Source organism: Callorhinchus milii, unplaced genomic scaffold (assembly GCF_018977255.1).
Source record: "Callorhinchus milii isolate IMCB2004 unplaced genomic scaffold, IMCB_Cmil_1.0 Scaffold16, whole genome shotgun sequence".
Taxonomy (NCBI): domain Eukaryota; kingdom Metazoa; phylum Chordata; class Chondrichthyes; order Chimaeriformes; family Callorhinchidae; genus Callorhinchus; species Callorhinchus milii.
Window position 1 is genome coordinate 7,457,960 of NW_024704757.1, and position 23,716 is coordinate 7,481,675.

Genomic DNA, 23,716 nt, shown 5'->3' on the forward strand with positions numbered 1-23,716 from the left:
ACAAAGAAAAATTCACTGCCTATTGCTCCGCTTTCCACACGAGGAGAAAAAACAGAGTCTCGAGAATAATAAAGGGAGCTATTTACATAAAAGTCGTACCTTTCTGCTCGGACAAGATGAGGAAAGGGACCGACAGCAGAGGGAGGGATTGATATCTACAGGGGCTGGAGTGAAGGAAACAATCTGACCACTAAGGACGCGGCTGCAGTGTGTAGTACCTATTGCTTCCATTGGATGCACTTATTTACAATGTGAGAACATGGCTTGTGCTTTTTCTAATTGGGAAACAAGGTGGAACCTTCCCCTGGGGTGGGATTGGGGGGGGGGGTGGGCTAATGGAGACAGATGATCCAACAAAAAAATGTTAGAAAACAGGAATTTCATCTCCGAATCTAATCGAAACTCACGATTTGTAAACCACAAGCTCTGGGCAATACACACACACACACACTCCTGTGGTGTTCCACTGGCTTTAGCCGGTGTGGGATGATGAATGAAACTGAGATTACAAAAGATGTTACTTGTGAAAATCAGCAAATCCACCCGCCCCGCGTCTCCCCAGTCAGCCAGGCTTTCAGCGGCCGCTGGCAGCAAGTATGGCGTTTTCTTAACAATTTGTTAAAAACAGCACCCACCACCTTAAGGAATGTGTTTACAAATCCACAGACTTCACTGTGAGAGGACAGTGGACAAAGTTTTGTCAAGTTTTGGCTGGGGACAGACACAGGTACAGGAGATGAGTGATTTTACACCAGGTGATGGAAGCAATTAAAAACGTTAGAAAGTCGCAAATAAACGGGGCCACAAAGAGAGACTGAGACAAGGACAGGAGATCAGCTGCTCGACAGTGATCAATCTGCAGGTGTGAGGAGCTACAATTGGGAGATTGGGGGAGGGCGGGGGGTGGGGGGGGGGGGGGCAGCAGTATTGGCTTGGAGCCAGACACATTGCAAACTATTCAGCAAGTACATGGATCCATTGCCCCCATGGATTTGGGTAGAACCATATTTGCTCTTCAACACATTCTGTGAACAATACCAGAGGGTGGATTAACCTGCGCAGACTGAAAATCTACATATAAAAAAATGTACAAACAGGATAGGATCTAAAGAGTTGCCCCCTTTCACTAAAGAATTGGTTCCTGGGTCCATTCCCCACTCCCCCCCAACTTGTGTGATAAACAAACCAAGAGCAAAAAAAAGACATGATCCATAAAATGAAATGATCCATAAAATGAAGCTAACGATAGTGCTTCCTGCGGTCGTATCAAAGTTGTTTTTATATATAAAGTTACTGGTTTAGTGTTTCGTTGGAGGCTGGGAAGAGGTGGCCAGTGGATAAAAGGTCCCGCAGATGTGTTGTGTGTCTGTCTGGGTCTTTTCTCCTTTTTTGGGGGAAAAAATAAACAAACAAACCCATCTTTTTGGCGCAAAAAGGACAAAGAGAAAGAATCCAACAAACCCTCCGATGGCTGGAGGCCGGCACCGGGAATCTCTCCCTCTCCTCACCACTGCACACCAGCCGGGTTATCAAGTACCAAACACGCTCGGCTTCTCTCCGCTAACACTCCCTGAAAACACATTCATCATCAAAACAAGGGAAACATTTGTTTGAAATATTAATACCCTCTTCCCCCTCCCCCAAATCCACACCATTGCCAAACTTGAAATCTCCTTGGGAGGGGAGGAAGCCCCGAGGGGGGGGCGGGGTGGGGGGAGAGTGAGCACCGGGGGGGTGGGTGGGAAGAGTGAGCACCTCGGGGGAGGGTGGGGGGGAGCGAGAGCGCCCGCACAGACGAGACCTGCCTCAATTTCCTCCCGATGTGAAAGGCACTGAATAGATATTGTAAATATTCTAGAATTCTATTCTGTGAGCTGTTGGGGTTCTATGCAAGTGCTGCGTCAGTGTTGGGGTTACAAGGATATCTAGTTTCTGGCCAAGGCAGTAGTGACTGTTTAATAGTTTAATAGATTTGCCTGAGTGCCGAGGCCTCTTCAATGCAAACACTTTCAGATTCAGGTTTAGTCCAATTGATGCCAAAAAAAATGTGTCATTGTTGGCTCTGTCAGGCCGCCCACTCAGTGTTCACTCCAGGGATTTTCCATTCAAACTCTGACTGCCATGTGCTGCTCCCTTCAGCAGTGAGGGGGGAATTACTGTGTTTAACAATCAGCTGGAGGCCATTTGTCACCACGGCAACACAGAGTCAAGGCCTCGTCTTGTGGTATTGAGCAGTGAGAAAGTCCAGAAAAACGTCCCAGCTTCAGTCTCTGGTCGAGTGAGAGTTTATACTGAGTTAAGGTGCCACAACTGGTCTCGCTTGGGGGTTTAGGGGTGGGGTGAGGTGGGCACAGTAGCTGGGGGGGGAACACGGTAGCCTGGTGGGGAGGGGGGGGGGAAGGACACAGTAGCCAGGAGCATTGACTCACGGTAAATGATCCTTCACGTCCTCCAGGGTGATGTCTCCCGTGGTATCCAGGGTGATGTCAGCACTGCTGTTGGGAGAGTCGAGCGGTGTCTGTGCGGGTGTGGAGAGCACGTCCTCCAGGGCTCCTGCACACAAGAGAGCGATGCCTGGTCACCAGTGAACAACACGGCTTAAATTAGCAGCCATGCCACCACAGTTCCATCACCCGGGCGGTGGAGGGGGCATAAGAACGGCAGCAACTCACCTCAATCCTGCCCCCACCCCACCCAAACTCTCGAGTTTCAGCACAAGGTGCGGGGAGTGAGGAAGGGAGGAGCCTGTATTTGCCCCCGGTGTGGTCTTTTCTCCAACAAAACCCATTAGATTCATATCGTAGCGCGGTCTCGGCTCCGCGGTCTGATCCACACTCTAAGCAACTGGCCAGCGAGCCTCGTGGCTTCTCACCAGTTTGCCACCAGCCATGGGCATCTCAGGCTCAGCACCCAGGGTCTGTGCTGCCCGCTCTCTAATAGGAGCCTCAGCGGCTGCCAGATGCCTCTTTCTCACCAGTAAACACGCCGCATGTTCCTGCCGCTCGTACCTTCAACCTCTCCTAACGAGCAGATCTCCTCTTTGCTCTGAACCTTGTGTGTTCCGTTCACCTGGTTCCTCTTGGGAGTCGTCACCGGGTTACTGCTGAAGACAAGAGAATATGTATGACCAGTGAGGCTGCGTTATCATAATAATAATCCTTGCATTTGATATATCAAGTCATTGAGGCGTCTCAAAGCACTTCATAGGATACACTGTAAAATGAATTGACTGCATATTTTGCGGGTGAAACGGCCAATTGTGGACAGCAGTGTCCCACAAACAGTGGTGGATTGAGTAACTACATTATTATTATTATTATTTTGGGAGGGATTATGGTGCCCAATAGGTTTATTTTTGTAAAGTCTGTGCCAACACCTCTATGAGTTTCTCACCGGCCCGGGTGGGGGGGGAGAAAATTGGATCCATTAACCCCCACCACTACCAACATCTGTCTTAGATATACCCATATACCCCCACCCCCTCCCCACTTGTTGAGTGACTGGCTGACCTGAGAGCGGGGGCTGGGCTCAGGTGGTCTCGGGGCCCCTCCCACATCACCACACACAGCGGTTCCGTCACGTTCCTGGCCGACAATGAGAATCGCTCAAATTCCGAGGGGGAGATCAGGTAAAAGCCTTTACACCGGGAGAGAGAAAGTGTTAACATGGCAGCACACGCACACACAGCACACCCCACCCCACCACCCCAGAGCTGCACCCCCAGCACACAATAGCCTCTCGCTCCCATCTGTCACTACATCAGCCATCCTGCCACCGCTCTCTGCGGCTTCCCTCCTGGAGTCCCTCTGACTCCCTCCCTCCTCAGGCAGTCTTACAACCTACTTCATTGATGGCGCTTTTAGTCATCTCCCCCCACCGCCCCCACAGGCTCCCTCCCCCACCGAAGCCCCAGAAATGAACACAAGCTCAGTCTGGCTCAGTCTCCTGCTCACTCATTCTTCCCAAGTTAAACTCCCCTCCCCCGGCTTGCTTAACCATTAATGTGCCACATTATTATGTTGGTGACAGAGAGTGAAGTGAGCGAGTGAGGAGCTGACCCTGGCCGGTCCGAGTGAAGACACAGGAAGCGATGCCGCTGATGTCCTCTTTCCTGATACAGTCGTAATGAACCTGTGGCCGCAGGGCCGGCACCGTGAACACGTGGATGTCGCCGAGGTTGGTGAGACACACCAGCCCGTCTTCGCTGTAGTCGGCTGTGGTGGCGCTGCCGAAGCTCAGGATCCCGACCTTCCTGACGCGTGAGCCCTCGTGGGCCGTCAGCTTAAACTTGGTTTTAGCGCAAACCTTGGGCAGCGTAAACACCTGTGGGCACCGGGGGAGGGGCCAGAGGGGGAGGAATCAGAGAGGGTGGAGGGGCCACAGAGCGGGGGGGAGGCACGGGGGGGCACGGGGGGGAGGGGGTCAGGCACGGGGGAGGAGGGGGAAACATTAAGTCAGACACGCAGAGACAGAATCACAAATAAAACGCATCAAAATGTCAAAGACAACCAACACCTGATACTACTTCGGGACGTCCGCCTGAGACGAGGACGAGAGTCTCTGAGCTTCACAGGTTGTTACTGTAAGGTGTAGTGACTGGTATTGTATAGACTAACGCAGCAGCCGAATGTGCTCACCGCAAAACCACCATGAAACAAACAAGCGGTTTTAATCTGCGGGGAGACTGTTGGCCAAACTCGGGGAGAGAGAAACTGCGTCCCTTTGATTCAAATTGGTGTCGGTAAACTTCAGGCTCTGTGACGAGAGGCTCAGACCCCCACAGATCCTCCCTCCTCCCCCCCCGCCCCCCCACTGCACGGACAGGAAGTGGTACCGCTCCCCCCCCACTTTACCTTGAACTGCTCCTCGGAGACGATGAGCACCGCGTGGCCCCCCTGCATCTCAGGGGCTTTGGCCAAATCACAAGAGGCCTCCAGCGGCTCAGGGAGGGGCTTCCCCCGGCCGTCCAGCACCGTCACCGTCACCACCGGGGCCCGGTGCATCAGCTGGATCTCCTTTCCTGGGGGGAGGGAGAGGTGGGGCACAGGCGGAGGGGGAGTGGGAGGTAAAGACATGAGACACAGCACCTCCCTCTGACTCACCAACTGTGAAATACTCTTTTTAGGCATCTTAACCCCTCCCCCCAACCGGATCTGAACCTCAGCCATAGCCCCTCCCCTCAATGACCCCTCCCCAGCCATAGCCCCTCCCCTCAATGACCCCTCCCCAGCCATAGCCCCTCCCCTCAATGACCCCTCCCCAGCCATAGCCCCTCCCCTCAATGACTCCACCAGAGCCACAGCCCCTCCCCTCACTCACCCAGCACAGCCCCCACTGACCGCTCCGTCCATCGCTCCCGTGACGGCACCTCCAGGGCGTAGGCGTAAACACAGCCTGCGTTCGTACCTGCCCACATCGTTGGCCCATGGTGTGTGGCTGCGGGAGGGAGGAGGGGAGAGAGGAGGGAGGTGAGGAGGGAGGGAGGGGGGGGGAAAGGGAGGAGGGAGGGGAGGGGTAGGTGGGGAGAGGAGAGGGGAGAGAGGCATTTCAGCAAGAGAAACCAGACCTGCCGCTCGCCAGCCCCACCTCCAGTGATTGACACAGCGTATACACAGCCACACCCCACACACACAACCCCACCCCCACAACCAGCCCCTTCCTCCCCCACACAGCACCCCCTACCCCACACACACACACAACCCCATCCCCTCCCCACACACACAACCAGCCCCCTCCTCCCCCACACAGCCCCCACCCCACACAGACACACAGCACCCCTCCCTCCCACACACACACACACTCATGCCGGTGACACTCACCGTCCCGAAGGAAGGTGTCAGCAAAGTAGAGGCATCGGACGACACCGGAAAGTGAATCATCGGCCGAGCGCGGCTCAATACGTCTCTGCACCGGAGTCACCTCCACCTCCGGCCCCCCCTGCTCTGCCAGCCTTGCGTTAGCCTCCTGTACCTGCCCCAGGGCACAGCACAGTCACCATCACCCACTCCGACCCCCACTCTGTCTCCCACACCCTAACCTCCCACTCCTTACCCCCCATACATCCCAACCCCCAGCTCCTTGCCAGCCCCGCCCCTAGTTCCTTTCTGGCCCCACTCAGTTACATTGGCAGGCCTACCCCTGTCCCTGTCCCTTGCCAGCCCCCGGTACCTTGCCAGCCCCCGGTACCTTGCCAGCCCCCGGTACCTTGCCAGCCCCGCCCCCAGTACCTTGCTGGCTGGGCTGCCAGGAATTGGCCGTTTCTTGCCAGAGACGCGGCTCTTGCGGATTCTCCGAAACGACTGTCGCAGCGATTTCTTCAGTGACTTCACGCGGGACAACGGCCCCTCCATCGCCAGAGAGTCATTCGGGTGCAGCGTACACCTGGGGGTTGTGATTACAGTGTCATATACCCCCTACATACAACTTCCCCCCCCGCCAGCCCCCACCTTCCCCCCCCCCCCCCCCCACACACACACACACACTCCTCTCCCACCCCCACTGTACATCAGGCTTTGCCCCACACCTGGTCTCGGGGTCAGGAGTTTGGGTTAAATCTTTGCTGGGATTTGTCCTTCTGATGAGATGTTAAACCCTCAGAGACCTCGCAGCGCGGGAGCAGTGAGTTTTTCCCTCCCGGCCTCCCCCTCTCTCTCCCTCCCCACCACAGGGCAGTGAAGTGAGTGAGAATCCCTGGGGGAGCGGGGAGGTTCGGACATTGCTATGCACAAAATCGGCTGCTGAGCCTACAAAGCAGATAGTCACTAACACTTGGCAGTGAATCCTGTGAAGCGCTCGGAGATGATGTGTGAGGCAATGTACCAAACGTGAGCTTCAGTGCAATAACAACAATAATAATGCACCGATTTGTGAGGCGAGCGCGCTGACCACTACGCTAGGGGAACTCCAGTGTAGTGACTGTCTTATCAGTGACACTGCCCCTCGCCTGCCCTCGCTCGGTTGCCCACAACTGGCACTCACCTGCTGAGCACTGGCTGGAGCCGGCAATAATCGTAGACGCCGAAGCCGTGGCTGGTGCCGAATGCCAGGAGCTGCCACTCGGGGTGGAGGGCGATGGCCGTGACGGCTGCCGGGGGGACGCACTGCACCAGGAGCCGCGGCTGGAAGCCAGGAGCCGGGCCGGCGGGGACACTCCGCGGTATCAGCCGGTCGTGACCTTTCCACGTGAAGCCCTCACGGTCCTGCAGTAGGTCAACCGTAGCCACAGCCAACACCTGCTCCTCACACTCCCCCAGCTCCAACAACAACACCTGCACAGCAACCAGCAGTCAGGGGGGGGGGGTGGGGGGACCGGGGGCGGGGGGCACCGAGCAAGGGGGGAGGGGGGGGGCACCGAGCAAGGGAGTATGGGGGGCACCGAGCAAGAGGGGGCGGGGGGCACCGAGAGGTGGAAGCACAGTGCGGGGGGCGTGAGGAGTGTGTGTATGTCAGGGGGGAGGCTGAGTAGTCAGAGAACGGGCGAGATGGCACCAAACTGAGTCCTGACCCGAGGAGAGGCTCAGGCACGAGAGGGAAGGAAGGTAACGGCGGAGAGGAGGGATCCAGAGTTCCGGGGAGGGGGGAATGGAAAGCTCAGCCACTGATGATGGGGGTTGGAGTGAGGGGGAGTGGACGGCGACAGACGAAGCCATCCCCCCCCCCCCCCACCCATTACCATGGTAACTGAGAGGCTGTGAAGCGTGTGGCTGTTACCTGTCCGGCTGTGCCAGCCACCACCAGGCGGCCACTGTATTTACACAAACACATTTTCTGCACCCCCAGCCGAGGATCATCACTGTACGGGTCAAAGCAGCCAACCTGGGGGGGGGGGGGGGGACAAACTGTGGTTACACTGCAACCCTCCCCAAGCCCTGCCTCCCCACACACAGACCCTACCTCCCCCCCCCGACACACAGACCCTACCCCCCCCCACACACACAGACCCTGCCCCCACCCCCCCACACACTCCATTCCGGCCCCACCTCCTCACGTACCTTGCGGAACGGTGGCCACTCCTCCTCGCCGGACGGGGCCAGTCCCTCCCCATGGTCGGTCTCTGTCTGGAAGACGTTGGCTGTGCCGAGCCGGTACAGAGGCTTCAGAGACACTCCACAGGCATCCCAGAACCTGACCGTGCCATCCTCATGTCTGAGAGACAGAGAGAGAATGTGAGAGAGAGAGAGAGTGAGGGAGTGTGAGAATGGGAGAGAGTGAGAAAGTGTGTGAGAGAGAGCATGTGAGAGTGAGAGTGCGAGAGAGTGTGAGTGTGTGAGAGAGAGAGAGCCCGGGTCTCACCCTGTCAGCAGGAGGCTCTGGTGCTCAGGCTCTGGGGCCAGGTTGGTTCCCCCGTTGATTGGCCATTCCTAAACACACACAGACAGTTAACACACACTGCCACACCGTCATCACCCCTCACCCCCCACTAAACACACAACCATCACCACAAACCCCCACCACACACAGCCATCATCCCCCTACACACACAGCCATCACCCCTCATTCCCCCCACACACAGCCATCACCCCTCACCCTCCAACACACACAGCCATCACCCCTCACCCCCCTACACACACAGCCATCACCACCAACCCCCACACCCCTCACCCCACCACAATCACCACCCGTGGAAGGCAAACTTACCGCCCGCGAGTGCTGAGCTGCCTGCTGCCCTCCAGCCTGGACGATACGGTCCCACAGTTTGGCCGGGACGTGGGAGACATGGTTGGAGCAGGTGATGGCGGATGAGTGGAGGGGAGCCAGGTAGGGGGCGGCCAGCAGTGGCCAACCCACACTCCCCAGATCAACAGCCACCAACTCCTCCTCAACCAACACCAACAACGTCGAGGGGTCATCATACTCTGTGTGGGGGCAAGAGAGGGTCAGACAGTCAGCGAGCAACAGAGAGAGCAAGAGGATTTGACAGTCAGCACCCACCACATACACAACACAAACCCAACACACGCACACAACACAGAGTCTGTTTCCGAATCTCTCAGTGACTCACTGCACCCGCCCCCCCCCCAATCACAGTCACAACAGCAGCTTGTCTCCTCTGCCTGTGAGAGCACAGCCCCCACCCTCCCCCACACCTCGTTAGGGGGGGGAACCTGCCTTGCTCGGGGTCAGGGCTCTGCACAGTGAGGAAGTCGATGACGCGGGAGGTGAAGTCCAGCGTGACGTGTGCCCCCCCCTGCAGCACACTCACACAGTGACGGTCCCCATAGCTGGCTCTTGGCATCCCCCCACTGAACAGCACAAAGGGGGTCCTGCAGAGAGAGGGGGGAGAGGGTGCAATTTATACACAGTGTTACTTCAGTGATAAAACATTCTCCCCCACCCCCCAGACACAGAGACACAGAACAGAGCAAACCCCGAACATCCACCAGATTGATCAACGTTTCCCCCCCGGGAGCACACACACACACGGAGCACCTCCACCCTCGAGTGCGCGCGCACACACACACACACACACAGGGAGCCCACCCGAGCACACACACACACACTCACAAACACACACAGGGAGCCCCCCCACCCCATACTTGCCCGGTGCTAGATGTCCTGCGGAGGATCTTGTTGATGGCCTTACAGGGAAAGGGGCCTGTGGGACATGGACACTTTATTCACTTTAAGCAGCAAAAAGAAAGGGGATTAAACAAGCCAGAGCTGTTTATACATTTATACTGAACCGTGGAAACCTGCAGCCAAAATCAACACCGTCCATCCAACACACACACAGCCCTCCCCAAACACATACACACAGCCCCCCTCTCCCCCAACACACACACAGCCCCCCCAAACACACACACAGCCCCCCTCTCCCCCAACACACACACAGCTCCCCCCAAACACATACACACAGCCCCCCTCTCCCCCAACACACACACAGCTCCCCCCAAACACATACACACAGCCCCCCTCTCCCCCAACACACACACAGCTACCCCCCCTCCCACCAAACACACACATACACAACACCCTCCACCCCGGCACGGAGAGTGACTGGGAGGGAAACATTCCTCCAGAACCAGGACCAGACATGGTGCACTCATTCCAAATCATCAACAAGTCATCCATGTCTCTCCTCTCCCCACCCTTTCTCCCAACACACACACACACGCGCAGCCCCCTCCCAACACACACACACGCGCAGCCCCCTCCCAACACACACACAGCTCAAGGTGGGAGACTGTAGAGGTGAGGGTCTGGGGGTAGGGGTCTTGGCTGGGGTGTGGCCTGGCTGGGGGTAGGGCAGTGTGGGTGGGGGCGCGGTGAGTAGGTGTGTGGCGGGGAGCTCACCGTAGGGGACAGAGGAGGTGAGGGGTGTGCCCCTGGTCCCCGCGGTGCTGACCGCCCATACACTGTAGCTGCCATCGCTGTGGGAGGTGACAAACGTCCGTCCGCTGCGATCCCAACTCAGGCTCTCCAACTGCTGTCACAACAGAGCTCGTCAGTCAGTCACCCCCTCAGCCCGGCCCCCCCCGCCCCCAGCCCGGCCCCCCCCCTCCCCCAGCCCGGCCCCCCCCCCCGCCGGCCCCCCGCCGGGCCCCCGCCCCGGCCCCCCCCCAGCCCCCCCCGCCCCCCCCCCCCCCGCCGGGCCCCCCCCCCCAGCCGGGCCCCCCCCGCCCCCAGCCAGGCCCCCCCCCCAATCGGCCAGGCCCCTCCCTCTGTTAGGCCCCATCCTCAGCCAACGAGGACCCGCCCAAGGGCCCTGCTCAGCCGGGCCCCGCCACCCCCGCCCACTCAGCCGGGCCCCGCCACCCCTGGTTACCGAGCCCCACTGCCGGTACCTGGTTGCCCAGGAAGACACCCTCCACTTGCCGGGCCTGCGCCCCCCACAGTAACACCAGCCCCCGGCTGTAGCCAATCAGGATCTTGTCCGGATCCGTCGGATGTTCCTGGAGCGACTCCACGGGTCCGAGGGCTTTCCCGCTCCTGTAGTCGTCAGGAACACTGCGGGGGGGGGGGGGGGGGAGTGTGTGAGAGACCCAGACTGTGTGCACAACCCTTCCCCCCCCCCACACAGACCTCTCCCCCCCCACCACACAGACCTCTCCCCCCCCCCACACAACCTCTCCCCCCCCCCACACAGACCTCTCCCCCCCCCCACACAGACCTCTCCCCCCCCCCCACACAGACCTCTCCCCCCATCCCCACGCGGTACCTGCGCAGGAGCTGCTCAGGGACGAGGCTGTGGGAGTCGAGGAGGACGAGGCCCGGGAGGCGCAGCACGTGGACGGCCCCGCCCTCAGTCCCGAGCCACGCGGCGTCACCCCCCCACCGCACCATCAGCACCGTCACCTTACTGACCCCGGGGGGGGCACTGTGGGGGGAGAGAGAGAGGGGCGTTAGTCACTGAGCCGCACTGACACTGGGGGGAGGGGGGGATAGTGGGGGAGGGCTTCAGAGAGAGAGAGCCTCAGTGTAACTGACAGACAGTACATGTCACCGCTCTCTGTGTCTCCGTCGGGTTTGTGTTAAACAAATGTGGTTTCATTTAGTGTCAGAGCGAGTTGCAGTAATCGCTCTCCGCCCCGAGAGGGCGCCACCGGCTACAGCACAGCGTGTGACTGCTGCCGCCCTCTAGTGGCTCAGTATAGCAATTGCTGTTGACCACCTGAAGGCAAACTGGGGCTGTATCAACAACAACAACATTACACTCGTACAGCGCCTTTCACGTCGGGAGGACGTCCCAAGGCACCTGCCCAAGGCACTATCGGGTGGGCAGATGTCCCCCCCCCCCCCCCCCCCCCAGCCGGCCGGCCTGGGGACGCAGAGCCAAGCACGGACTGGACAATAGTAATAAATAATAATAATACTCCTTCCAATTTGTGATGTTTGATACATTGATGTGTACGAATGCAGCAACGACTGACAAACAGCCAGGAAGTGACAATGTTATTTGTGGGGTTGTCAGACAGGTCACTTGGTCTTTTTTGTCTACCTCAATGGATGTTCCACCTGAATGCCCCAAGGAGGCCTCAATTTAATGTCTCATCCAAAGGACAGCGCTTCCAACAACCCTGCACTCCTCCCCACCGAGCTCCCCACTGAGAGTCAGCCCAGTCTGGGAGTTCAAAGTCCCAACATAGATATTCAACCCACAATCTTCTGACCTCCAAGGCAAAAGCACTGCCAACAGTGTCCAGCACCTTGGGACATCTTCCTGACGTGAAAGGCACGATACAAATGTAATTTGTTGTTGTTGTAGAGCAGATTTGGAGCTCAGACCATGAGGAAGCCAGAACACAGATGGGCCCAAGGGGAGGTAGGGGGAAGGCCACAGGCCAGGGAGGGGGAAAGCCCACAGGGCAGGGAGGGGGAAAGCCCACAGGGCAGGGAGGGGGTGAGCCCACAGAGAAGGGAGAATGAGCTTTAAAGTCTCAGAAAAGGCCACAAGGGGAAGCTGTAAATATCTCAAAGCCTTTGAGACACTCGAGCATTTCCTCATAGATGAAAAAAATGTGGTTCAGAATCTGTAACAAACATTAGGGGAAGGGTGTGGGCCCTCAGCAAGGTCCAGAGACAAAAAGGGAAGCGCCAACCGGCCCAACTGACCTTGATTTACACAGCATGTGCAGCACGGAAACAGGCCACTCCACCCAACCACTCCATTATTGGTGTTTATACTCCCAAGGTTTATACTCCCTCCCACATTCCTCCCTCGCTCCCACACCCTCTATTCCTCTCCCTCATGTGAAAGTCTGGCTTCCTCTACCTTATCTGATTCCACCACCACTTCAGGCAGCGAGTTCCACAATCTCATTAACCTCTGCGTGAAGTAGTTCCTCCTAAATTCCTTTAGACTCCCCTCGTCGCTATCTTATCACTGATGCCCATGGGGCATCATCACTGATGCCCATGGGGCGGGGAGGGGAAGCAGAATCATGAGAAGTTCACATTGGATGAATGAAATCCAGCCCACCCCAAAAATGAACGTCAAAGTACTTCAGAGAGGATGACCACCATAGAGCATCATTGGGGGGGGGGGGGATGTTTGTATGCGTGTATTGTGCATGAGTTTGGGAGGGGGCAGTGTGTTTGGGGGGAGGGGTTTCCAGGGGAGGAGGGGGTTACCTGTTGCTATCGAGACCAGGGCGGCTGGGAAGCGAGAAGCTGCGGATCTCCTGCAAGTGAGAGAAGCTGCTCCTCTGGCCGACCTCCCACAGGTGGATGGTGTTGTCGTCCAGTAATGCCAGCAGCCGGCCCTGGTGTGGGGGGGAGGGAGAGAGGGGGAAGAGAGGAGAGGGGGAAAGAGAGAGGAGAAAAGGGGGGAGGGGAGACGAGACGGGGGGGGGGAGGGGGGGGGAGGGGGAAGAGAGGGCGGAAGAGGCTGTCACAGCACAGACACAACCCAGCCTCAGGTCACAGCGCCCTCCCCTCCCTAAAAGCCAATCCTTTTAACACCAACTTACCCCCTCAGCAAGAATCTGCTATATCCTGCAGTCCCTCCCTCTCTGCACAGCCCCTCCCCTTCTGCATGCGCCCCCCCCAGCACAACCCCTCCGCACGGCCCCTCTCCCAGCACGGCGTGTACCTGTCCAGGTAAGAAGTGGACTTGCATCACAGTGGCCGCCTCCCTGTGCAGCCCCGTAAACTCCACCCCGGGGGCTCCATAGCTACAGGTCACAGGTCAAGGAACATAAACTTTCAAGTAATGATAAATAATAGCTTTGCTCTCGGCCTTTGCCCGCCCCACACATGCTGCCCCCCGCCCCACACACACACACTACTGCGCCCCCCCCCCCCCCCCCCCACTGCTGGCTGGCAGCAAGCTGGGGGTGGGTGCTGGGCTGGTCGGAGGGGATGGGCTGGGGGGGGGGGGGGGTGGGCTGAGCTGGAGGCCCAGGGGAAGGCGACCAAAGCCGTGGTCAAGGTGATAAGTTTCCGGATGGGCGTCGAATGAGGGGATGGAGTGAGGAGGGGCCGCTCTTCAGGCAGGAACAGCGCAAACCTCACCCCCGTCCGCGATGTACATCTCCGGTGGTGGAGGGGGGGGGGGGGGGATATCAGAGGAAAGGATATAAAGACAGCGAGGCTGGCTGGCCCCACACTAACAGTGCCCCCTGAGTGGGTCGGGGACAGACAGCGGCTTTAACGTTTCGGACAAAGGAGGCGGAGTGTGTGGAGCCGCGGGGAATGTGAGCCGCCCTTTGTCCCCTCAGACTGAGCTCCCGCCTTATGCTCGGTCCCACAATGAGACTCAGAGCCGTCCTGAGCGCACACAAGGCTCTCCTTCTCTGTGCTGCTCATCATTCACACACTGAATGCAGTGAGCTGCCAGGGGGTTGGTGGGGGGGGGGCAGGTGAACAGTCTCAGACACTGCGCTGAGGGACTCTCACAGGACAGACACACACACACATAAACACACACACACAAACACACACGCGCCCGCGCAGACAGGCCCACGCGCAGACAAGGGCACAGACAGGCACACGTGGTAATCTAGAATCAGTACAGGGCTCCCCCCCCTCCGCCCAACATTTGGTCACTCAATCCACAACTGTTTGTAGGACACTGCTGTGCGCATTTGGCTGCCACATTTCGCCCACAAAATACACAGTCACAACACTTTACAGTGCAGCCTGTGAAGCACTCTGAGACGTCTCAGCGAGGTGCTAAGGCGCTATATCAAACGTAAGGATTATTATTTCTAGCTTCAGGGCTGAACCCGATAGGCCATCTCCGAGCTGGTCCAGGTGAGAAGAGAGGATCGCTGGCAGATTATTCCCCGGTTGAGCTCATTTGGCAGCAACTAACCCAGGCTGGACTAGTCCCGCGCCCCCATTGCTGAATGGCACCGGCTAACAGCAGATCAGGGATTACTTCAGGGGATTGAGACACTGACAGCGAAACTAGGAGCGGCAGTATTTCTGGGACTGAAGACTCTCCCCCGCCCCACTTATCGCTGTTCCTCAGTTAAAGTGATTGACACAAGCTGCGGTCAGATGCAGAACAGCTACATCAAATTGATCCTTTAAACCCAGTTCCATGTCTGTGGTGATTAGTTCACATCGGGATTTAACTGAAAATCCAGCGACGTCTCCCCTGAGGACACACCAGCTCCCAGCGCGGGCACGCAGCCTGGCACAGCGCCAACTTTCAGCCCCCGATGTGGGCACAATCCTATCCTTCCACAGACTAGCAATTTTCTTTGCTCAGCTGGGGCGTCTGACACACACAGAGACCCATCACCATGGAGTCTCCAAACCAAAATACACCCCCCCACACCCACACCCTGACACACTCCCACACCATGAACCGAGGGGACACAGATACATGTTACACAACAAATCCACCTTCTCGGCGACACACGCGGACACGTAAAAAGATACATTTTCACAGCTCCGGATTTGGTGCCGATCGCCAGGAGTCGGAGCCGGGGATCGAAGGCCAGGGAGCTGGGCTGACTTGGGAAGCCATGCTCCACCGTCTGCCGAGGAGGAAACAACCAGAACACAGGAGTGAAAAGGCCGAAAGTGCCATCGTCACCAGAAGAGAGAGAGAGGGCGAGAAACAACAACTACAACTTGTATCTATACAGCGCCCCTCACGCGGGGTGGCACCCAGAGCGCTCCAGGACATTCAGGGCAAACAACGACGGACTCAAAACACTGCGTAGAATTCTCAACACTGCTGTTACAGCCCCCCCCCACCCCCCCACCCCCCCCACACACACACACACCTGTTCTGATGGAAGTTAAAGATCCAGCAACACTATAATCAGGGGATTTTACCCTCGGCCAAATTCATCTCCCTGCTCATCAAAAAGATAGTCATGAATCTCATCACTGTGCACTGCTGCTGTTTCTCCTCCACGACAATTACTACACTTCAATAACTCATTGCACCAATCACTTAAGACATTCGACTTGAGTCTCATATTTAATAATACTTTGAGACGTCTCAAAGCGCTTCAAGGAATAGACTGCAAAGTGAGTTGACTGTGTCCTTTCTGGGTGAAACGATAACTGAATCAATGACCCTGAAAATCACCAGACAATTACAGAATGCCTCCCCCCTCATTCCCTTAGAGAAGCCCACTTGTCACCCACTCAGTCAGCTGACACTGTCTCCTTGTAAGATTATAGCAACGGCAAACATTGTTTTTCCATACAAAAAAATAAAGTAGTTATTAAAAACATATTCCATCACACTTCGCATTGCTGAACAGATGCCAGACAATTCCCACAGGGGAAGAGAGAGAGAGAGACACTCCGCAGCCAGTTGCCAGTCACTCAGCGTTGGCAAACGGCCTGAGACCCAGAGGCACCTCTCCGTGAGTGGAACCTGAGAGGCACCAAACCAGGCTGTGGAGCAACACTCCTTCCCCCCGCATCTGCCCGCTCCCACTGTACCAAGTGCGCACGGCTCCGTGCTCAAACTCTGAACTGCCTAATACAACAGGGTTGGATGGGCGCGGGGGGTGGGGAACGACACACACTGACTTGCATGTATACAGCGTCCCTCATGCATGCAGTGTAGTATCCCAGAGCACTTAACAATAGCTGAGCACGGCACTGAGCCGGGGGGAGGTGACCGTAAGTACAGTTAAAAAGGAAGGTCTTCAGGCATGATCTAGAAATTGGGATAGAGGGGGCAAGTCTGAGGGATTGGGGAAGAGATTTTCAGAGTTTCCAGGATTAGTGACTGAAGCACGGCCACCAATCGAACAGAGTGCGATGGTGTGGTGGGTAATTGGGTTGGAGAGGTAGGTAGGTGCCAGGGTGTAAAGGGATTTGTATACCAGTGTGAGGATCTTGAAGTCAATCCGGTTCTCGCTCGCCTCCACTGGCTCCCCATCCCCCAGAGGATTGATTTCAAGATCCTCATCCTCACCTACAAGGCCATTCACGGCCTTGCTCCCTCCTACCTCTCCAACCTACTATCCCCCTACCTACCTGCCCGTACCCTCCGTTCCTCTGGCTCTGGTCTGCTCCACGTCCCCCGCCCCAACCGCCCTACCATCGGTGGTCGGGCCTTCAGCCTCTCAGCCCCCAGGCTCTGGAACTGCATCCCCCAGTGCCTTCGCCGCTTCCTCCCTTTCCTCCTTCAAGGCCGGTCTCAAAACCTTTCTCTTTGACCTTCAGCCTTCAGCTCCCCTCTCGACTCTCTTCCCCCTCCTCGCTCCCTCCCTTCCCTCCCCTCACCCTGACCATTTCCCCCCTCCTCGCTCCCTCCCTTCCATCACCCTGACCATTTCCCCCCTGCTCGGGTCATGACCCAACTGTGCAGCGCCTTGGGACGTCCTCCTGACGTGAAAGGCGCTTTATAAATGGAATCTTGTTGTTGTTGTTGTTCTGTGATAAGGAGCCAGTGGAGTCTGGTGAGGACTGATATGATGGGAGTACGGAGTTTAGAGCGGGTGAGTATATGGCGGCGGAGTTTTGAACAGACAGACAGACAGAAGAGGAGAGAGAACATTAGAGGTGGAAAAGAGGAATAAATGGGGGAACAAAGATATCAGAAAATAATATCTGGGGATACAATATATAGTTTGGGACACAACATGCCAAACGACTGCCAGGATGGTGGAAGGAGAACTGGATGGATCTTGGTCTTCTTTCTTCTGTTCTTCTGTTCCTTATTTATTAGCAAGAATCAAAAGTGGGAAAAGGGAACAGCTGTGGCCAAAGAGCAGTCAATGAGCACCAGAGGGAAACTAAACCGTTTCTGGGCCAGAAAGAGAGAGAAAAGCAAAGCAATGAGGGAGCGAATAATCGATGAAACAACATGGAAAGACAGATGCCCAATGGTCAGGAGCCCAACCACACACATACATCCCCGTCTCACCGCGTCCCCACCGTTAACCTCATCAATGAACAAGTTAAACCCGGGGACTTGCAAAGTACATCGACGGGAAGTCTTCAGATTTTTTTTTTTAAAAATAATTATCATTATTGTCTGAATAATTGTGAATTGGAAACATCTCTTCACATTACAACTTAAACCCACCCAACAAACACACTCTTACACACAAACACGACACACTTACACACGACACACTCTCACACACAAACACGACACACTCTTACACACAAACACGACACACTCTTACACACAAACACGACACACTCTTACACCCAACACACGACACACTCTTACACCCAACACACGACACACTCTTACACCCAACAAACGACACTCTTACACCCAACAAACGACACTCTTACACCCAACACACGACACACTCTTACACAAACACACTCTTACACAAACACACTCTTACACAAACACACTCTTACACAAACACACTCTTACACAAACACACTCTTACACAAACACACTCTTACACAAACACAACACTCTTACACACAAACACACAACACTTACACACAAACACAGACACACTCTTACACACAAACACACATCACTTACACACAAACACACATCACTTACACACAAACACACATCACTTACACACAAACACGCACACCTCTCGCTCGCACACACACACAGTTACAGAAGGCTGTGCTGCAGCTGTTCCGCCCAAACACAAGGCATTTTTTTTAGTTATTAACCAAAAAAATCACGTTTATGGAAGAAATTCAAGTATGAAAACATGACTTGTATTAAAGCGGCGACGGACTCACTGCTGTAAAGCACATTTAAGCCAATTTAACACAAACAGAAGCTACTGGACTGCTCTCCCCCCACACCCCCTCCACCTCCTCCTCTCCATCACACGACGTCTCAAATAAAGTGGCTTAAAAATGAAACTGGAGCCAACTGATACATAAAATAATGGCGTCAGACTCTCAGCCCCACAGCAACTTCACGTCCCTGTGTCTGTATAGCAGCCAACTTGGTTTTTATTGTTGCAGAATGTGCTACACAACAGCCCGTGTCTGAGCTTCACTGCAGCCCCTGAGCCCAGAGCCTCAGCCCAGAGCCCTGAGCCCCAGAGCCTCAGCCCAGAGCCCAGAGCCTCAGCCCAGAGCCTCAGCCCAGAGCCCAGAGCCTCAGCCCAGAGCCTCAGCCCAGAGCCCAGAGCCTCAGAGAGACTGGGTCAGAGTAAGAGAGACTGCAGTTCCCCGGGGATAACGGGACACAGAGGAAAGGAGAGAGGGAGGGAAAAGGGGAGAGAAAGGGAGGGAGGGAGGGTATTGCCGGGGGGGGGAGGGTATTGCCGGGGGGGGGGTATTGCCGGGGGGGGAGGGTATTGCCGGGGGGGGGGGTATTGCCGGGGGGGGAGGGTATTGCCGGGGGGGGGGGAGGGTATTGCCGGGGGGGGGGGAGGGTATTGCCGGGGGGGGGGGGGGAGGGGGGAAAGGGAGGAATGTTCCCTCTCACTGTTTCCCGCTAATCCTGGAATTTCATTTGCGCAAAGCGAGAGAAGAGGAAAAAAAGGGAGAGAGAGAGAGAGAGAGAGAGGGGGAGAGGAGAGGGGCAGAGAGGGAGGAGGGAACAGGGAAAGAGAGGGAGAGAGGGAAGGAGGAGAAGGAGAGACGAGGAAGGAGGGGAAGAAAGGAGAGAAAAGAGGAGAAGAGAACAGCAACACATCGCAACTCGACATCTTGAGCGGATCCCGGGGGCGGGGGAGCGGCTCACCCCCATCCCGGGGCGCCCCCGGTACCCCCGGTACCCCGGTACCCAGTCCCCGGTACCCCCCCCCGGTACCCCCGGTCCCCGGTACCCGGTACCTTGCTGAAGGAGAACAGGTCCTGTTTGAGCTTCTCGCGCTGCGGGTCGGGGCCCTGATGGCGGCGGAACCGAAACTTCATCATCTTCACAGCGGCCGCGGGAGGGGGAGGAGTCAGCGGGAGGGGGGGGCGGGGTTAGCGGGAAGGGGAGGGGTTATCGCGGCTCAGGTCCCCGCCCAAAGCCCCGCTCGCGCTCTCTCGCTCCGCCGTCGCCGCCGCGTCTCCCGGCCTTTTGTGGGGCTCCTGAGCTCCAGCGCCGGCCTCGCACCCCATTGGCTGTCCCCGGCCGCTACTCGCACCCCATTGGCTGTCCCCGGCCGCTACTCGCACCCCATTGGCTGTCCCCGGCCGCTACTCGCACCCCATTGGCTGTCCCCGGCCGCTACTCGCACCCCATTGGCTGTCCCCGGCCGCTACTCGCACCCCATTGGCTGTCCCCGGCCGCAGCTCGCACCCCATTGGCTGTCCCCGGCCGCTACTCGCACCCCATTGGCTGTCCCCGGCCGCTACTCGCACCCCATTGGCTGTCCCCAGCCGCTACTCGCACCCCATTGGCTGATATCAGCCACTGCTCCAACGCCTGAATATAATAATAATAATCAATGCCATTCACTGATCCTCTCAGTTTCAGGTTTGATTGCTCTGCACTCACTGTCTGGGCCCCCACAAGAGGAACAGACAACAGGAGCAGCACTGCAGAACTGCACAAACCACACAGTCACTACACTTTACAGTATATCCTGTGAAGCGCTTTGAGACCTCTAACCGACATGATGAGGCGCTGTATCAAATGCGAGGGTTATTATTATTATTAACCAGCAACGAAGATTTGTCCCCTCTTCACCATTTACGTGCTCCCTCTCGGTGACATCATCTGTAGACGTGGGGTCAAATTGTATCTCTCTGTCTCCACCTCCCAGATTGCCAGTCGGACATCAAGTCCTGAATGAGAACTAACCATATCTCAGGCACTGACAGCATCGCCCTTCTACACCTCACGGAGCCAATACAGAACCTCAGCGTCCTGTTCCACCCACTACTGTCCTTCACCCCCCCCCCCTCCCACATCTGTGCCACGACCCGCTCCGCCGTTCCCCACCTGCGCAACATTGCCTGGCACCACTGCGTCTCACTGCAGGCTGCTGGGGCCCTCATCCACGTGTTCATCTCCCGAGCTCTGCACACTCCCTGCCTGACAGCCTCAACTCCTCCCTCCACAGGCTGCAGCTCATCCAGAACTCTGCAGCCCGTGTCCTCCCCCGCACCAGGCTCCACAGCCCTATCACCCCCACGCTTACCCATTCCCTTGCCTCCCTTCTAAGACCCTCCTCTTCAACCATGTCTTTGGTCACCCTCCTACCCCTACCCACTCCACACCTCCTGATCCCAACCACCAGCTTGGGTGTGGATCCCTGACTGTCCAACTCCTTGGAATGTCCTCCTGACACGAAAGGCGCTATACAAATGTAATTTGTTGTTGTTGATGGGAGCTTCCCAGATTTAAATAGAGAACAAGACACTGCTGAAGCCACCATATAGGATGTATATTGCTGTTGGGAATGTAGAGGGCTGTGTATGACAAAACAAAAACATTAGTTAAACATCATTGGGAACAGCTGGCGGAATGGCATCCTTAGCCGTGAGGACAAAACCTCTTAAAACAGTTAGTATTTACACTAACATCAACTTCAAGTTGAAAATCTTTCCGCTGGGGGCAGCCCTGTGTAATGTGGGTGGGCTGAACCCCAGCTGTTTGCTCCCATCCACCTAAACTTGGACTCCACCCCACTCCCCACCAAGCTGGATGTTTTTCCAGGACTTCAAAAGGTTTCCGCATTAATAAAACACAGCCGACCCTCAACCATGCTGCACTCACTTAATAACTCGTGCAAAACTAAAACTCACAAACTGATTCAGTGACAGCGAGGCTAAAACCACTAACTCCAGACTTCAGGAAGGAAAATATTGCATAAGTCACTACACACCAAAGTAACTCACTGTGTAAACTGGAGACTTTCCTACTTTTCCCAAACATTGACAGATCAATTGCAAAGCATTCTTCATTTCTTTTCTAAGGTGGTTTAATGAATTGGCCCCAAACGTCCTCCAACTTGTTAATGTAGTTGGCGCCTTTAGACAAGGCAAGGTGGGCTCACTTACCGAAGGCAAGTTGACGGGGATTGATGCTTTTCGTTCCCTTTCCCCAACTAATTGTTTATCATGACTGAGTCTGCGACGTACTTTGGACAAAAGCCAGCAGTGATCTCACCAGCTCAGTGTAAACCGAGCTCACAGATTATCTCTAAGTGGCGACACTGTTGACAAATACGAGCGGTGGCCTGCTCACATCATCATCTTACACACAGCACTGTAATCCCCTAATCTCCCAGGATAATCACTGCACCTCTAAATGTACGCCGCCAATTAACAGTTTAATGTTTTTCTTGGGAAAAGTTTGTGCTGAACGTGAGTCTGTAAATGTTTGTTTCCCTCTGGGCTGGGAGAGGAGTTACAATTGGCTTCGGTGTCGCTGGGCACCCGAGGGCAAAGCAACTCAGTGAGAAGCAGCGAGAGGGAGTGCGCTCCGAGACCCTAACCTGAGCCAAGGCACTAAATAAATGCTAGTTGTTGTTGTTGTTGTTGCATGGACAGTTTTAATCTCGTGTACAGAGCTGCTAGTTGCGGGACTCATGGTGCATCAACTCAAAGGAGTTTTAAAAGAATAACAGATACTGTACTTCTTTTTGAAGGCAATGTTCAACCATCTTCTTAGAAGCTCATCCTTACCCCACCTCCGGCAGCCGAGCACATTCAATCCTGTCCTCACCCCATGCTCACACATTCTCCAGAGGAGGAAGGCTCGAACTTTCTTCCCGATCCTTGCCTCACTTCCCAGAGCCGACTGGGATTCAGAATCCTGCCAGCGTGTGGTGTGTACAGCTCAGAGCTGCGCCAGGTGGCAACTTTACCCACGAGAACACAGAGAGCGCGGCATTAGGGTCTCTGCACCTGATTGCATTGGCATATAATCGCATGTTAAAAGCATTGCATTGAGCGATTTCGCCAATAATATTAATCAAGCGTTTCACCCACAAAATATTCAGTCAATTCACTTTACAGTGTACTCTGTAAAGCGCTTTGAGACGCCTCGAAGATGTGATAAAGCGCTATATCAAATGCAAGGATTATTATTAAGCGTTACATTGCACACACACTGACAATAATACTCAGCACAGAGAAACGTGGACTTTATCAACACAACGGCAAACGTTACTTACAGGAGACGTCTCTGTTCAGCAAACATTGCAATCGAGCAGTTTTACAGCAGATTTATAAACTCTACACAAAGGTTTTAAAAAATAAGCATTAACTTTTGTCTAAAAAAAAGTGGGGGGGTGGGGGGGGAGAATAAGTAGCTGCACATGGAGGAAACAAACCCACACTCACCCATGTCAAAGTGATGCTCTCTGCTTTTAATCAAATGTAGCATTTTGTACAAGAAATAAAGCAAATGTTCAGGTCACCGACCCGACCGGAAGGTCTAACTCTCGCCCTTCTCACAATTACTCAAATTAAAAGGTTTTTTTTCTTCGTTTTGTTTTTTACATAAAATACCTATTTTCATTTACAGAACTTTGAATCATTGGCGTACATTTTTAAAGTTTTTTTGTGTTGGTTTTGTGTTTTTTTCAGAACTGTACAACTTTGTTACAAGCAACACTTTCTCTCTCTCTCTCTCGCACACTCTTTCTCTCTCGCGCTCGCTCTCTCTCTCTCTCTCTCTCTCCCTCCAAGGGAGAAAAAAAAATCCTCTCATCTTTTAAAAGTTTTTTTTTGTTGCGACAATACATCTGACACACACTCTGGAACAATCCCAAACCAACGACACTAACAGTGGAAGCACTGGAGCAGGAAGGAAGGAGCCTGTGACATAACATGATATTATGGCTGCTTCTCAATTAAAAAAAAATACCCCAAAAGCTTCACATTTTATTTCTTTTTCTTAATTATATATATATATATATATTTTAAACAACTTGTCTGCACACACTGGGCTTGGTGTAAAATTAATGTGAAA

General features: G+C 55.2%; 1 protein-coding gene across 2 annotated transcripts; it reads right to left on the reverse strand.

Moving 5' to 3' along the window:
* Positions 1-899: 899 nt before the first annotated feature.
* On the reverse strand, positions 900-19,728 carry llgl1 (LLGL scribble cell polarity complex component 1). Of its 2 annotated transcripts, none has more exons than XM_042341107.1 (23): positions 19,639-19,728; positions 15,331-15,428; positions 13,532-13,613; positions 13,072-13,202; positions 11,159-11,317; positions 10,785-10,947; positions 10,294-10,423; positions 9,541-9,595; positions 9,109-9,263; positions 8,638-8,855; positions 8,293-8,360; positions 7,992-8,145; positions 7,711-7,815; positions 6,979-7,268; positions 6,228-6,381; positions 5,820-5,970; positions 5,320-5,436; positions 4,854-5,020; positions 4,059-4,323; positions 3,510-3,636; positions 3,009-3,103; positions 2,430-2,553; positions 900-1,570 (listed from the first exon to the last, which is right to left on the reverse strand). In XM_042341107.1, exons 1-23 carry the CDS (start codon positions 19,720-19,722, stop codon positions 1,561-1,563), a joined length of 3,102 nt encoding a protein of 1,033 aa, XP_042197041.1. In that variant the 5' UTR covers positions 19,723-19,728; the 3' UTR covers positions 900-1,560. The 2 variants fall into 2 exon arrangements, with proteins under 2 accessions (XP_042197041.1, XP_042197040.1); XM_042341106.1 differs by having other exon boundaries at positions 10,294-10,426.
* Positions 19,729-23,716: the final 3,988 nt, after the last annotated feature.